Raw genomic sequence first — 16,465 nt, 5'->3', positions numbered from 1 at the left:
ATTTCTAGACACTAACAATAAGCAATCTGAAAAAAGAAAATAGTCCCATTTGTGATATCAAAAAGAAAGAATAGGAATGACCTTAACCAAAGAGGTGAGAGGTTACTATTGTATACTAATAGAAAGTAAAGCATAAATAAATAAATGGAAAGACATCCCATGTTTATGGCTGGAAGAATTAATATTGTTAAAAGTGTGTATCACCTTAAATGGTCTACAGGTTTATTGCAAATCTCAATGACATTTTTATAATAATAGAAGAGTAATTGCAAAATTCATATGTGAAAGAAAAACAACTGGAGGCATCACACTTCCTGATTTCAAAATATATTACAACAATAAAAGATTAAAACTTGGTACTGGCATAAAGACAAATATAGGCCAATTTAAAAATAAGCAGAGGACATGAATAGACATTCCTTCAAAGGAGCTAGTCAAATGGTCACAGGTATATAAAAGGTGCTTGACATCACACACAGGGAAATGCAGATCAAGACCACAGAAACCCATTACTTTATTCCTGTTAATATGGCTGTTATCAAATAAAGAAATACTAAATATTCATGAGGATATGAAGAAATTAGAGCCCACGTACACTGTTTAAGGGAATGTAGAATGGTGCATTACAATAGCTTCTCAAAAAAATAAAAATAGAACTATCATATTATCCAGCAATCTGACTTCTTACATAAGAACTAGACTTGGGATGGGGTATTGCTCATATATCTAGCAAACACAAGGTTCTGGTTCTGTTCTCAGCACAAAAGAAATTGAAATGAGGATTGCAAATGTGTATCTGCACCCTCAAGTTTATTGCAATGATAGGCAATAGCCAAGATAAGAAGCAACCCAAATATCCATCAAAAGATGAATAAATAGTGTACACATGCAATGAAATATTATTCAGCCTTAAAAAGTGAAGGAAACCCTACCACTTGTGACAACATGGATGAACCTAGAGGAAGTTATGCTAACTAAAATAAAACCAGTCATAGACAAATACTGCATGATTCCACGTACATGAAGTAAACCACACAGGCACAAAAAATAGAATGGTGGTTATCAGCGGCTGGGAGGAGGTGTAATTGGGTTGCTCAATGGGTATAAAGTGGATTATGCATGAAAATGTTCTAGATATCTGCTGTACCATATGGTACCTATCATTAAAAAGATGATATTTTGAACTTTTATTTATGGGGTACATTTGTTTTAACTATTCTTACCACAGAAAACAAAGAACACAGGACGTTTTTAGAGCAAATGTGTATAATTAGTATCGTGATGTGGTGGTATTATAAGTACATGCATTTGTTCAAACTCATTGAGATATATATTTAAGTATGTCCAATATTTTGGGTATTTATATCTCAATAAAGCTTTTTTAAAAGGCAGAGAACTCTTACAAGAAATATTCAAATAGTAAGTGTCTGTCAAAGAACAGGGAGCTGGTGATCCAGCAAGTGAATATAAAACCCAAACTTGTCTGTTCAAAGATATATATATTAATCTATCAGAGACTTATATCATTAAATGTCTAAATCAAGCCAGTGGCTTCTCTCGTACTTTATCCTATGTTGATCATGCAACTTTGAGACAATTTGTCTTGCCTTATACTTTTTTAAAAGGAATGGGCTAATCTGATCATTCAATGCAAATCTTTGTTGCCCAGAATGATTTTTTCCCCCTCATATTAGCCTCCTGTGAGTTAGCAGACTAAGTCTTCATTATTATAAATATTTCTGTGGTGTTTCTAAACATATATTTGCTATAAAACTTAGCAGAAAAGGGGTTGGGGTTGTAGTAGAAGGCTTGCCTAGCATGTGTGAGGCCCTGGGTTCGATCCTCAGCACCACATAAAGTTAAATAAATAAAATAAAGGTATTGTGTTCAGCTACAACTAAAAAATAAATACTAAAAAAAGTTTTTAAAAAAACTTAGAATGAATGCAACTTTTTAATAGATTCATAATTAATTTCCTAAATATCCTCTGGAAGATAATAATAATTTATATACAAGAATGAATATATTTGTCAAGATTTGCAGTTTATATAATAAAGTTTTGACAACTTTTTTTAATATTTATTTTTTAGTTATAGTTGGACACAATACCTTTATTTATTTATTTTTATGTGGTGTTGAGGATCAAACCCAGGCCCTCATATGTGCTAGGCAAACGCTCTACTGCTGAGCCACAACCCCAACCCCAAGTTTTGAAACTTTTTTAAAAAAATTGTATCATGATATATACAGTGAATATACAGTATCTTACCAGAATGTTTTTATGCCCTTATTTTACATTTGCAGTTATATTTTTAAGCCCCCTACAAGCCATCAGATAGTAATTCATTTTTGTAAATATTCTGCCCATCAAGTCCAATACACAGAATTGGCATAAACAATCTTTCAATTTTCCCCCAATTTTAAAACTAATGCATTTACTATTTTGTATGTATGATACAAATAAAACAGAAGATCTCATTGGGAAGCACATGATTGCCCCATGCCAACCCAAAAACCCTGTTCAAAACCACTTATAAAAGAAAAATGTTATAAGAATGGATTTTGCATGTAAATAGTGTAAAGGAAAAATATTTTAAAAGATATGCATGAGTTTAACATGAATGAGTGCTGAATTTTGTCAAAGGCTTTTCTGCATCTATTGATCATATGATTTTTGTACTTAATTCTGTTTTGTGATGAAGTACATTTATTGTGTTATATATATTGAACCAATCTTGCATCCCTGGGATGAATCCAATTTGGTCATGGTGTACAATCTTCTTAATGTATTTTTGAATGCAGTTATTGAAAGATTTTTGCATCTGTTTTCAACAGGGATATTGTTCTCTTTCTTTGATGTGTCTTTATCTGGTTTTGGTATAAAGGTGATACAAGCTTTATAGAATGAGTTTGGGAATATTCTCTCCCTTTCTATTTCATGGAATAATTTAGGGAGAATTGGTATTAGTTCTTTGAGGATCTTATAGAACTCAGCTGAAAAACCATCTGGGCTTTGTGTTTTTTGGAAGGCTTTTTATTACTGCATCAATATATTGGTCTGTTTAGGTTTTCTGTATTCTCTTGGTTCATTTTGGATAGATCATATGTGCCTAGAGATTTGTCAGTATCTTTTAGATTTTATAATTTATTGGAATATAAATTTTCAAAATAGTCTCTAATGATCCTCTGGAATTCAGAAATGTCTGTATTGTATTTCATTCCTAGTTTCATTGATATGGGTCTGCTTTCTTAATTTTTTGGTTGGTTTTACCAAGAGTTTATCAATTTTACTTAAAAAAAAAACAAGTCCTTGTTTTCTTGATGCTTTGTAGTGTTTTTTTTTTTAATTCTCTATTTCATTATTTCAGCTCGATCTTAATTATATCATGTATTCTGATGGGTTTAGAATTAGTTTGTTCCCACTTTTCTAACATTAGATTGTTGATTTGAGATCTTTCTGTTTTGTTCCAAGACTTAGTGGTATATTCCATTGTTGGGAGAACTATTCTGTAGATATCTATTAGGTCAGTTAGATCAGAAATGTTTTTATTGGTTTTATATCTAGATGACTTGTCCTTTGTAAAGAGAAGAATGTTCAAATCACCAAGTATTACTGAATTGGTGTCTTATCTGATACTTAAAATCAAGAGGTATTTGTTATGGGAGGGGAGGGGAGGGGGAATAGTAGAGGATAGGAAAGATAGCAGAATACAACAGTTACTAATATGGCATTATGTAAAAATGTGGATGTGTAACCGATGTGATTCTGCAATCTGTATACGGGGTAAAAATGGGAGTTCATAACCCACTTGAATCTAAAGTATGAAATATGATATGTCAAGAGCTATGTAATGTTTTGAACAACCAATAAAAAAAAATTTTAAAAAAGAGGTATTTGTTGCTGGATGCAGTGGCGCACACCTATAATTCCCGTGGCTCAGGAGGCTAAGGCAGAAGGATTTCGAGTTCAAAGCCAGTCTCAGCAAAAGTGAGGTGCTGAGCAATTCAGTGAGACTCTGCCTCAAAATTAAAAATACAAATTAGGGTTGGGAATGTGGTTCAGTATTCGAGTGCCCCTGGGTTCAATCCCTGGTACCCTCCTCTTTGCCAAAAAAAAAAAAAAAAAGAGAGAGAGAGAGAGGTGTTTGTTTTATTCAATTAGGTGCACTAACATTTGGGTCATAAATATTTACTATTGTTATATCTCCTTGTTGGATTGTTCCCTTCAACAGTATATAGCATTCTTCCTTGTCTTCTCTAGTTAATCTTTGCTTAAAATCTGCTTTGTTAGATATGAGAGTGGCTATTCCTTTTGATTTCCACACACTTTGAATATAGTATCTCTTTCCATCCTTTTACTTTCAATCTGTGGAGATCTTTGCCTACAAGATAGTCTCTTGAAAAAACAATATATGGTTGGGCCTTGTTTTTTAATCCATTCTCTCAGTCTTTGTCTTTTATTTCTGATCTCTACGTAATTAGTCTGTAGGTGATGCTTTCAAGTGAATTTTTATTTGATTTATTGCATCTTATATTTCCAAGAGTTCTGACTGGTTTCTTTTTGGAATCTCTATCTCTTTATTGAAATGGTCATAAGCTTCCTGTAACTTATTTCTTAATTTGTTCCCTAATTTGTTTCTTAGGTCTTCTTTTAGCTCACTAATTATTTTAACATTCTGGGATTTTAAAAAAATTATTGTAGATGGAAAAATATTTATTTATTTTTATGTAGTGTTGCTGGGGATCAAACCCAGAGCTTCACATGTGTTAGGCAAAAGTTCTGCCACTGAGCTACAGCCCAGCCCCGTAATATTCTGTTTTTAAAAGTGTTGTTTTGGTATTTCATCCCCTTCCATGTCCAAGTGTTCCTTTGTTGAGGGATTGAAACTTTTGGGGGAGACTTTCCATCCTTTTACTTTCAGTCTTTTTACTTTCATGTATATATATAGTTGAAGTTGAATAGGATTAGTTTTTGTGTAGAGGAAGGTGTATTGTCACTTTACACAGCTTGGGTGTATCAGCCTGGAGTCTCTGTGAACTCACAGTGTACCAATTGCTTCTTCACCCCTCTCAGAAAAAGGGGAAACAATCAACAGTAACAATAATAGTGATCAGTGTACAGTATTAGAATAAATGTCCCAGAGCCTATTAAATATATATACTATTAATTACTACAGAAAGGAGAATGGCAAGGTCAGCATTTAACAAAAGCAACCACAGTAAACAGCCATAAACTAGACTTAGTATTAAAGTACACAGCATGTGTTGACTATGCCCTCCCAAGTCTAATAACCCCAATAACATAAATGGCAAGAACAGGAAGTATATAAACGAAATTGTTCTAAATATAGTAAAATTATATTTCATTAAGGAAAAAAATGGCGTAGAAAGAAAAAAGAACGTTAAACTGTTCAAAGCAGGAAAGAGGTAGCAAGTGATGGCTATAAAGAAGGAGTGAAAAAAAGGAGTAAAAAATAATTTAAAGAAAATAAGGAGGGCTGGGGATGTGGCTCAAGCGGTAGTGTGCTCGCCTGGCATGCGTGCGGCCCTGGTTCGATCCTTAGCACCACATACAAACAAAGATGTTGTGTCCGCCGAAAACTAAAAAATAAATATTAAAAATTTTTAAAAAAAGAAAATAAGGAGGGCTGGGGATATGGCTCAAGCAGTAGCGCGCTTGCCTGGCATGCGTGCGGCCCAGGTTCGATCCTCAGCACCACATACAATGATGTTATGTCTGCCGAAAACTGAAAAATAAATATTAAAAAATTCTCTCTCTCTCAAAAAAAAAAAAAAAAGAAAAGAAGGAGCAAAAGAACAAGTGAATTTGACTATTGAAAGGAAAGGAGTAATAAGATAAATAAAAGCAAAGCAAGTGATAAAAATTTTTAAAAAGTCAAACTGAAGCAAATAAACAAAACCCCCTGCCCTTCTAAAGTCAAAACAAGGTGAAAAAACACAAGCGAGGAAGTTTTTTAAAAAGGGAAAAATTATAAAAATGAAAAGGAAAAATATTTATTTATGTGAAAAGGAAAAATCTTTATGTGAAAAGGAAAAATATAGATATCCATGACCAACACATACACACATATACACTCATGCATTCACACTTACACTTAACGGGAAAAGGAGAAAAGAAGAAAAAAATTGTAATGAAAAATAAAGGGAAAGAGCTGGGGTTTAGCTCAGTGGTTGAGCGTTTGCCTCGCATGGGTTCAAGCCTCAGCACCACATTAAATAAATAAATAAATAATAAAACAAAGATGTTGTGTCCATCTACAACTAAAAACAATTTTAAAAAATAAAGGGAAAAGGCTGGGGCAGTGGCTCAGTAACAGAGCATTTGCCTCGCACATATAAGGCCCTGGGTTTGATCTTCAGCACCACATAAAAATAAATAAATACAATAAAGATAATGTGTCCATCTACAAAAAAAAATTTTTAATAAAATTTTTAAAAAGGGATTGTGTCCACTGAGGTGGGATAGAAGGAACATAGGCCAACATCATAAAGACTATATAGGATAAACCAAAGCCAACATCATACTTAAAATCAGGAACAAGATACAATGTCCACTCTAACTGTCCTTTTCAATATAATTCTTGAAACTCTAGCAGGCAAGAGAAGGAAATTGAAGGGACCCAGATAGAAAAAGTAGTCAAAATTATCTGTTTGCTGATGGCAAGATTCTGTACCTCAAAGGCTCAGGGGAAAAAAAAAAACGACATTAGAATAAAACACTAAAGAAAAAAATTGAAGAAGACATTAGAAAATCGAAAGTCAGACCATGTTCATGAGTAGGTAGGTTCAATTAACATCTTCAAAATGACCATATTACCAAAAGAAATTTACAGATTCAATGCAATCAAATGGAATGAATCATAAAAGATATCAGGGGAGAGATAAAATCTTAGAAACAAATGAGAATAGAAATAAAACATCAAAATCTTGAGGACAGTACGAAGGCAGTTCTAAGAGGAAAGTTTTTTGTTTTTTTTTTTTTTAAATATTTATTTATTTATTTATTTCTTTTTAGTTCTCGGCGGACACAACATCTTTGTTGGTATGTGGTGCTGAGGATCGAACCCGGGCCGCACGCATGCCAGGCGAGCGCGCTACCACTTGAGCCACATCCCCAGCCCCTAAGAGGAAAGTTTATAGCATTGAAAATATAAAAAAACTATCTAGATCCTAGAATAATTTCAAAATCAGTAGAAAAGAGGAAATAAGATCAGAGCTAAAATTTAAAAATTTGAGAATAAAAAACTATACAAAAGATCATGAAACAAAAGATTCCTTGAAAAGATAAGCAAGATTGAAAAGCTCCTAGCCAAATTAACCAAAAAGATAAGACCCAAACAACAAAATTAGAGATGAAAAAGGAGATTTCAATCCAAACACTTCTGGAATGTAAAGGATCATTAGAAAGTATTTTGAAATTTTACACTAAAAAAAGAAAAATCTAGAAGATACTGATAAATTTCCAAATGCATAAGACATACACAGATTGAACCAAGAGGATATAGACAACTTTAAGAGACTAATACAATTAAAATCTTTCCAAAGAAAAGCCCAGGACCAGATGGATTTTCACTGAGCTCTGCTAGGCCTTTAAAGAAGAACTAATGAAAACCCTCCATAAATTATTTCATGAAATAGAAAAGTAATACTGCCAAATTCATTCTATGAAGCCAGTATTGCCCTGATACCAAAATCAAAGACACATCAAGGAAATAAAACTTTGGACCAATATCACCTGGTGTAAATAGATGTAAAAATCCTTAATAAAATATTGGCAAACTGAATTCCAAGACCCATTATCTAGAAGATAGAACGCCATGATCAAGTGGGATTCATCCCAGGGATGCAAGGTTGGTTCAACATATGCAAATCAATAAATGTAATTCACCACATGCATAGAGTTAAGGACAAGAATCACATGATCAGCTCAATAGAAAAAGCATTCCACAAAATCCTGCTGTAGAAACTAAAGACAGAAGAACTTACCTCAATATTTTGAAGACTACACATGACAAATCCAAGACCAAGATCATACTGAATGGAGAAAAACTGAAATCATTTCCTCTGAAATCAGAACAACACAAGAATGTCCATTCTTACCACCCCTATTCAACATAGTTCTTGAAAGTCTAGCCAGGGTAATCAGGCAAATGAAGGAAATTAAAGAGATAAATAGAAAGTCAAATGATCTCTGTTTGTTGATGACATAATTCTATATTTAGAACACCCTAAGAATTCTATCAGAAGACTCATAGAACTGATAAACAAATTCAGCAAAGTTACAGGATATATGATCAACATACATAAATCATAAATCATAGTCACTTTTCTATACTCCAGTAATCATTCTTCTGAGAACGAAATCAGGAAATCTATCACATTCACAATAGCCTTAAAAACATAAATAAATAAATAATACTTGGGAATAAATCTAATCAAGAAGGCAAAAGATATCTACAATGAAAACCTTAACACTAGAGAAAAAATTTTAGAAAGACCTTAGATAACGGAAAGGCCTCCCATGTTCTTGGATAGACAGAATAAATCTAGACCTATATAATGAAGATAATACATCACTGAAGAAAGAAATTGAAGAAGATTTTAGAAGGTGGAAAGACTTCCCATATTCTTGAATAAGCAGAATTAATAGTCAAAATGGCCATACTACCAAAACTGTTTTACAGATTCAATGTAATCCCTATCAAAATACCAATGAGATTCTTCACAGAATTCAAAAAGAAAAAAAAAAAAGTCCTCAAATGTATATTGAATAAAAGACACAGAATAACAAAAACAACCCTGAGCAGCAAGAGCAAGGCCAGAGGCATCACAATATCCAGTCTCAAATTATACTACACAGCTAGTAACAAAATAGCATGATATTGCCTTGAAAGCAGCATGAAGACCAATGGAGTACACTAGAAGACACTTGAAACAAACTCACATATTATAGTCATCCGATCCTTAACAAAGGTGCCAAAAAGATACTCTGGAGAAATGGTGCTGGGAAAACTGGATATCCATATGTAGAAGAATGAAACTAGGCCGCTACCTCTCACCTTGCATAAAAATCAACTCAAAGTGAATCAGAGTCCTCCAAATTAGACCAGAAACAGTGAAACTGGTAGGAGAAAACATGGGGACAACACTCTCAACACATTGACACAGATAGAGACTTACTTAATAAAACTGCCAAAGCTCAAGAAATAAAACTAACAATCCTTAAGTGGTGTGCCATCAAAATAAAAACCTCTGACAGCAAAGGAAACATTTAAGAACATAAATTGGGTTCCCATACCCTGTATTCACCTTCAGATTCTTTCCAGGCCAGGATCTGAAGCAAGCATTCACCTTACTTTTTCCCATCTTTCAGGGATCACAGTCCCATAATGCTTTCTGTCCAGTATCTGAAAACAATTGTATCTTATGCCTTATGTAATTTGTTAACTTATTTTTATAGTGTGTGGGCAGTTCTTTAATCCTTTATTAAAGAAATAAAAGTCTTTTCATAATGTGTTTTAATATCACAGGACAGTGTTATGGGACATAGGATTGTGGAAATTGGGTTTGAAGGGAGAAAATATTATAGAGATTGTATAACTCTCCTATCTATTTATTATTAGAAATTGAATTCTCCAAAAACAGATATTCATTTTTTAATTTTTCTTTTTAGAAAGGATTATGAGAAAGTAACTTCCTTGTAATTTATGGATGGTGGCAAATTTAAATAAACAGAAGATAAAAGGGGAAATAATTAAAAAGCAAACATAGATATATTATACTGTGTAACCTTTGGAGCATGATATGGTAGCCATTCTATCAAAAGCAGCTTTATATCCTTTTTTAATGGAAAACTAGGTTTTTTACATTTGTTTTACAGCTTTCTTTGAAATTTTTTTAAGAATACAGTTTCTCTAGTCATCACATGGAAAGTGATTTGAGTTACTAAGGTGACTAATTTGAAATTTTTTTAAAGATCAAGAAAAAGATTATTTCCATTAGTAATACTTTTAATGTTTTTTCAACATAGTCTACACTGGCTGTTTTATAACCTTTTCCCATTTACCACTGGATTTTTAAATGTTTTTCTTCTTAATTCCTATGGCATTCTTTTATATATAAAAAATAACTAGCATTTATTACATGTTTTCTCACTATGTTGGGAGAAGTATGTCATTCAATATCAGGTTTTTCATTTTTATATAGTCTAAAATTTCCTTTTTGATTTTTCTCTTATTTCTAAGCTTATAAAGTCTTGACTATTTTAAAGGCATCTCTAGCTCAATGTATACAAAAGAGAACTCATAATCTAGCTACTACACCACATCAACACACAAACACAATTTCCTGATTAATTTTTTATTCATTTCTTGTGGTCTTTGCCCAAATGAAAAGCTCTACCCTCTATATAGTCCCACAACTCGGAAAATTAGTACTCTTTTATCTCCTGTAGTTAATCCAGCACCCTATTCATTTCATCTCTTAAATATAGCTCATGTTGTCTATTCTGTCAGCCTCCACCACCAGAAAAATTCAGGCTACCATTACCTCACATCTCTAATCACTAATATACTTTTTTAAATTAAATTATTTATTCTAATTTGTTATATATGATGGCAGAATGCAATTCGTTTCATATGTACACAAAGTATTTTCACACTATTTGTGTCTTCATTCATGTACTTAGGGTAATGATGTCTAACTCCTTCCACTGTCTTTCCTACCCCCATGCCCTCTCCCTTCTCCTCCCTCACCTTTGCCCTATCTAAAGTTCCTCCATTCCTCCCATGCCCTGCCCCCCCCCCATCGCCATTGAGTCAGCATCCTCATATCAAAGAAAACATTTGGTCTTTGGTTTTTTGGGATTGGCTTACTTAGCATTATATTCTCCAACTCCATCCATTTACCTGCAAATGCCATGATTTTATTCTCTTTTATTGCTGAATAATATTCCATCATGTATACCAAAGGTTCCCTATCCATTCATCTACTGAAGGGTATCTGGGTTGGTTCCACAATTTAGCTATTGTGAATTGTGCTGCTATAAACATTGATGTGGCTGTGTCCCTATGGTATGCTCTTTTTAAGTCCTTTGGGTATAAACTGAGGAGTGGGATAACTGGGTCAAATGGTGGTTCCATACCCAGTTTTCCAAGGAATCTCCATGCTGCTTTCCAGATTGGCTGCACCAATTTGCGGTCCCACAGCAAGGTCTGAGTGTGCCTTTTCCCCCACATCCTTTCCAACACTTTTTGTTCGTGTTCTTGATAGCTGCCATTCTGGCTGGACTGAGATGAAATCTTAGAGTACTTCTGATTTACATTTCTCTAATTGCGTGAGATGTTGAACATTTTTTCATACATTTGTTGATTGATTGTATATCCTGAGAAGTGTCTATTCAGTTCATATACTTGGCTCATTTATTGATTGGGTTATTTGGTTTTTTTGATGTTAAGGTTTTTGAATGCTTTATATATCCTAGGGATCAGTGCTCTATCTAATGTGCTTGTGGTAAAGATTTGCTCTCATTCTGTAGGCTCCGTGTTCACCTCACTGATTGTTTCTTTTGCTGAATCCATCCCATTTATTGATCTTGGTTTTAATTCTTGCACTATAGGAGTCTTATTAAGGAAGTTGGGCCTAATCCCAACATGATGATTAGTGCCTACTTTTTCTTCCATTAGGCCTAAGGTCTCTGGTTTAATTCCTATGTCCTTGATCCACTTTGAGTTTTGTGCATGTTGAGAGAGAGATTTCATTTCACTTTGTTACAGGTGGATTTCCAGTTTTCCCAGCATCATTTGTTGAAGATGCTATCTTTTCTCAAATATATGTTTTTGGCACCTTTGTCTAATATGAGATAACTGTTATTATGTGGCTTTGTCTCTGTGTCCTCTATTCTGTACCATTGGTCTACAGGTCTATTTTGGTGCCAATACCATGCTGTTTTTGTTACTATTGTTCTGTAGTATAGTTTAAGCTCTGGACTAGTAATGCCACCAGCTTCACTCTTCTTGCTAAGGATTGCTTTGGCTATTCTGGGTTTCTTATTTTTCCAGACGAATTTCATGATTGCTTTTTCTCTATGAGGAATGTCATTGGGATTTTGATTGGGATTGCATTGAATCTGTATAGTACTTTTGGTAGTGTGGTCATTTTGACAAATGACCATCTTCTAAGGTCTTCTTTAATTTCTTTCTTTAGCATGCTGTAGCTTTCATTGATTCCCCCCCCCCTTTTTTTTGAGGCTATTCGAAATGGTTTTTTTAGTTTCTCTGAGGATTTGTCACTGATGTACAGAAATGCCTTTGATTTATGGGTGTTGATTTTATATCCTGCTACTTTATTGAATTCATTTATTAGTTCTAGAAGATTTCTGGTGGAATTTTTGGGGCCTTCTAGTATAGAATCATATGATCGGCAAATAGTGATAATTTGAGTAGTTCTTTTCCGTCTGTATCTCTTTAATTTCTTTCATCTGTGTAATTGCTCGGGCTAGAGTTTACTGTGTTAAATAGAAGTGGTGAAAGAAGGCATCCCTGTGAATGCTTTCAACTTTTTTCCATTTAGAATTGATGTTGGTTGGGCTGGGGATGTGGCTCAAGCGGTAGTGTGCTCGCCTGGCATGCGTGCGGCCCGGGTTCGATCCTCAGCACCACATACCAACAAAGATGTTGTGTCCGCCAAGAACTAAAAAATAAATATTAAAAAATTCTCTCTCTCTCTCTCTCTCTCTCTTCTCTCACTCTCTCTTAAAAAAAAAAAAAGAATCAAGACCATCTACATATGTAGTTCAATATAAATTCCACTGTTAACCTGCCAGATTTCAAGAATGCAAGAGAATATAGAATTGATGTTGGCCTGGGGCTTAGCACAGGTAACTTTTACAATGTTGAGGTATGTTCCTGTTATCCCTAGTTTTTCTAGTATTTTGAACATGGGAGGGATACTAACATACTCTCTTAAATAGTCCCTCTACTTTGGCTCTTCCCTTCTTAAGGCTATAATAATATTTTCCAGGCACAAATTTAATTGTTATTCTCTCCTTGAAACCATTTTGGAGCAGCTTATTGTAGTGAAGACAGAAACAATGTTGTTGTTTTTTTCTTTGACTTAGAATCCTATCTGTATCTACAACCTTTTTTCATTTTACTTCTACTCAGTCTTAATATTCATTTTATTTCAGGAGTCCTTCTCTCAGTGAACACAGTGTCAAATATTCTCTTGATGTACAGCAAGAACCCTGTTCTTGTCCTTCACAGCATTGGATCACTATTGTACCCCTAATATATAGCACAGCACCTGGCACTTAGTAGCCCTCAAGGTATATTTGGTTTAATGAGGAAATGAATTAGTAATTATTCCTTGAGCTAAATTTTAGGATCATCAAGCTTTTCAGTGAAATCAATGTTATTAATTTGGGAAAATGAGACATACTATGAAGAAATGGTATTTTATTTATATTTAAATTTTATCACTTTGTGTCTTAAACATTTCTTATTAAAGTTATCTGTATATTTTGTGTTATATATGGGATTTCTAGTTAGTTATGATTGCCATTTAGGAGTTTTTAATATTAATTTATCCTACTTAGAATTTTGCTATCAGAAAAGTAGTCTTATATCTGAAATTATTTAAAGCTAAAATATTTTTTCATAGTTTTTTTTTTTACCTCCATTAATCAAAAGCTATGCATGTGACCATAAGACTGGAGAAGGTTCTCTTTGTATTTAATCAAAGAAAATTTCTGAGTTCTTCAGGGAAGAGCCCTACCCTTGACCATTTAACACGTTGACTAAGTTACCTAGTTTGAGAATTTTTGTTATGATTAGCATTACAGTTGTTCATATATCATTTTGTTGCTCATCCCTACTCTGTAAGGTAGATATAGTTATTACATATTAATTAAAATATTGGGCCAAAGATTGAATGTTTTCTCTTATATATGAAGTTAAAAAGGAAAAGGAAATTTTAAAAAGAGATTTCAGGAAAAAAGGAGGAGAACAGTAGAGTAGAAGAAAGGGGGGATGGGCAGGCAGGGAAGGGAAGAGGGGAAAGCAAGATACTGGGGTATTAAACTGACCAAATTATGTTGTGCATGTATGAATCTATCATAACGAATCCTACATGTATGTATATTATAATGTACTAATTTAAAAACGAAAATGAATAGAAGAGAGAACAGCTGAATAGAGGGAAAGGATCAGGGTAGGAGATGGGAAGAGAAAGGGGAGGTACTGGAGATTGAAATGGAGCACATTATGTGCATGTGTGACTGTCTGTCACATTGAACCCCAATGTTATGTATAATTATAACACACTAATAAAAAATATTTTTAAAAATTGAGCTCCTGAACCAACCTTTATACCCAAGTCTTCATTCAAAGCTTATGCTGCTTTTCCCACATCATGTTGCCTTATGTTTTGAGTATATAGAAAGTATTTAGTTGGATTCAAAGTGAATTATAGGGGCTGGGGTTATGGCTTAGCGGTAGAGCGCTTGCTTCGCACATTCAAGTCCCTGGGTTTGATCCTCAGCACCACATATAAGTAAAATAAAGTTATTGTGTCCAACTACAACTACAAAAAATATTTTTTAAAAAGTGAATTATAGGGTGTAAACTTTTCTAGGATATCCCTTTTGCACATATTTATTTTTAGTATTTATAATTCTATGTGTTAATTACTTAGAAAATCACTTTATATACTTTGTCTTGTAGGAACCTCCAGAAGTTTAGTCTTTTTGGAGACATAAGTGTTCTGCAACAGCAAGGAAGTTTGTCAAATACATACCTCAGCAAGGCAGACCCTGATGGCAAAAAAATTAAACAGTAAGTTACATATTGGACAGGGGTCTATACTAATACATTACTTTTATTCTAGTTTTTACTATAAAATTATAAAAAAATAATCAGAAAAGTAATGACTTTTTGTCTTCTGCAAAAACACAAATATCTTAATGAAATACAGTGATCATATATGTGTCATTCTATGCCATAAATCTTTAAGATATCAAATAGCTTGCTGGATAATTATTGTGATTTAAAACTGTTTATTCTCTGCTTGTCTTATTGTATATCTACCATTCTGATGTGCAATGCTGTTTTCCTTAGATGAGGAACATAGGTTTACATGTTTAATACATTTGTATGTTTGATATAGTTTACTCATTAGATGTTAATGTGAATTTTAGTGGTATTTATTGTGAGTTGAGTAGACATTAACTGATGAGGGAAAATATACTTCAACATTGCATGACATTTATTGCCTATTTTTAAATATCATTATTAAAAGATTGTAGTTAGATCATTTTGGCATGTGTTTTCCTTATAGAATTCAGCAGCTGTTTGAAGAAATACTGAGTAATAGTAGGCAACTGAAATGGCTGTCCTGCGGGTTTATGCTGGAAATAGTAACTCCATCATCACTGTCATCTCTCTCTAACTCTATTGCTAACACCATGGAGCACCTGAGTTTACTGGACAACAATATTCCTGGTAACAGCACTCTTATCACTGCAGTTGAACTAGAACGATTTGTGAATCTGCGCTCACTTGCTCTGGATTTCTGTGACTTTACAGCTGAGATGGCAAGAGTCTTAACTGATAGCAACCATGTGCCTTTGCAGCGACTATCTCTCCTGGTCCACAATGTTTCTGTGATGCACAAGTCTCTAGACAACATGCCGAATGATGACCATTGGAAAGCCCTGTCACGAAAGAGCACCAGTCTTCGGGTTTATATAATGGCTTTTGATATCAAAAGTGAAGATATGTTAAAGATTCTGAAACCCAGTATACCACTAGAGAGGATTCATTTTGACAGCTATATCACTTGTGTTTCAGGGGCCATTGTTGATCTTATATCCAGGCAGTATGACAAGTTCCTCACTCATTTTATATTGATGAATGATGTAATAGACACGTCTGGTTTTCCAGATCTTAGTGACAACCGAAATGAAGATCCATTGGTTTTATTAGCATGGAGGTGTACAAAGCTCTCTCTCCTGGCCATTCATGGTATGTGATTTTTTTCCCTATTAGTTTGATATTGGCATTACACTTAAAATGGTTTTTTACACTTAAAATATTTATGCCAGTAAAAAGGTGGCAGTGGCCTTTAAAATGTCAGGAAATCTTGCAACAAATTGATATGCAGTTTTTTAAATATATTTTTATTTGTAGATGGACACAATATCTTTATTTATTTTTATGTGGTGCTGAGGATTGAACCCATTGTTTCATGAGTGCAAGGCAAGTGTTCTACCACTGAGCCACAATCCCAGTACCTGATATGCAGTCTTTATAAAGCTTTTTAAAGTTCATAAACTCTATCACTTACAAACTGAAAGACATACCTCTATCCCAAACATTCTGCTTCAGCTTCCATGTTAATTTTTTCTTCTACCACATAGTATTTCACATGACATCTGAAATTAAATTTA

At 33.7% G+C, this 16,465-nt stretch overlaps 1 protein-coding gene across 1 annotated transcript in view; it reads left to right on the top strand.

Annotated features, from left to right (window-relative positions):
• Fbxo33 (F-box protein 33) overlaps nucleotides 1–16,465 on the top strand; it is a 41,989-nt gene that overhangs the window by 21,702 nt on the left and 3,822 nt on the right. The window contains exons 2-3 of the mRNA XM_026411331.2: nucleotides 14,742–14,852; nucleotides 15,355–16,040. Coding sequence (XP_026267116.1) covers nucleotides 14,742–14,852; nucleotides 15,355–16,040 — 797 coding nt within the window. The remainder of the gene's footprint in view (nucleotides 1–14,741; nucleotides 14,853–15,354; nucleotides 16,041–16,465) is intronic.

The sequence above is a fragment of the Urocitellus parryii genome, chromosome 6 (genome assembly GCF_045843805.1).
Source record: "Urocitellus parryii isolate mUroPar1 chromosome 6, mUroPar1.hap1, whole genome shotgun sequence".
Lineage (NCBI taxonomy): Eukaryota > Metazoa > Chordata > Mammalia > Rodentia > Sciuridae > Urocitellus > Urocitellus parryii.
Note: the sequence above shows the minus strand (reverse complement) of the source record. Positions and strands in the feature narration are given on the sequence as shown.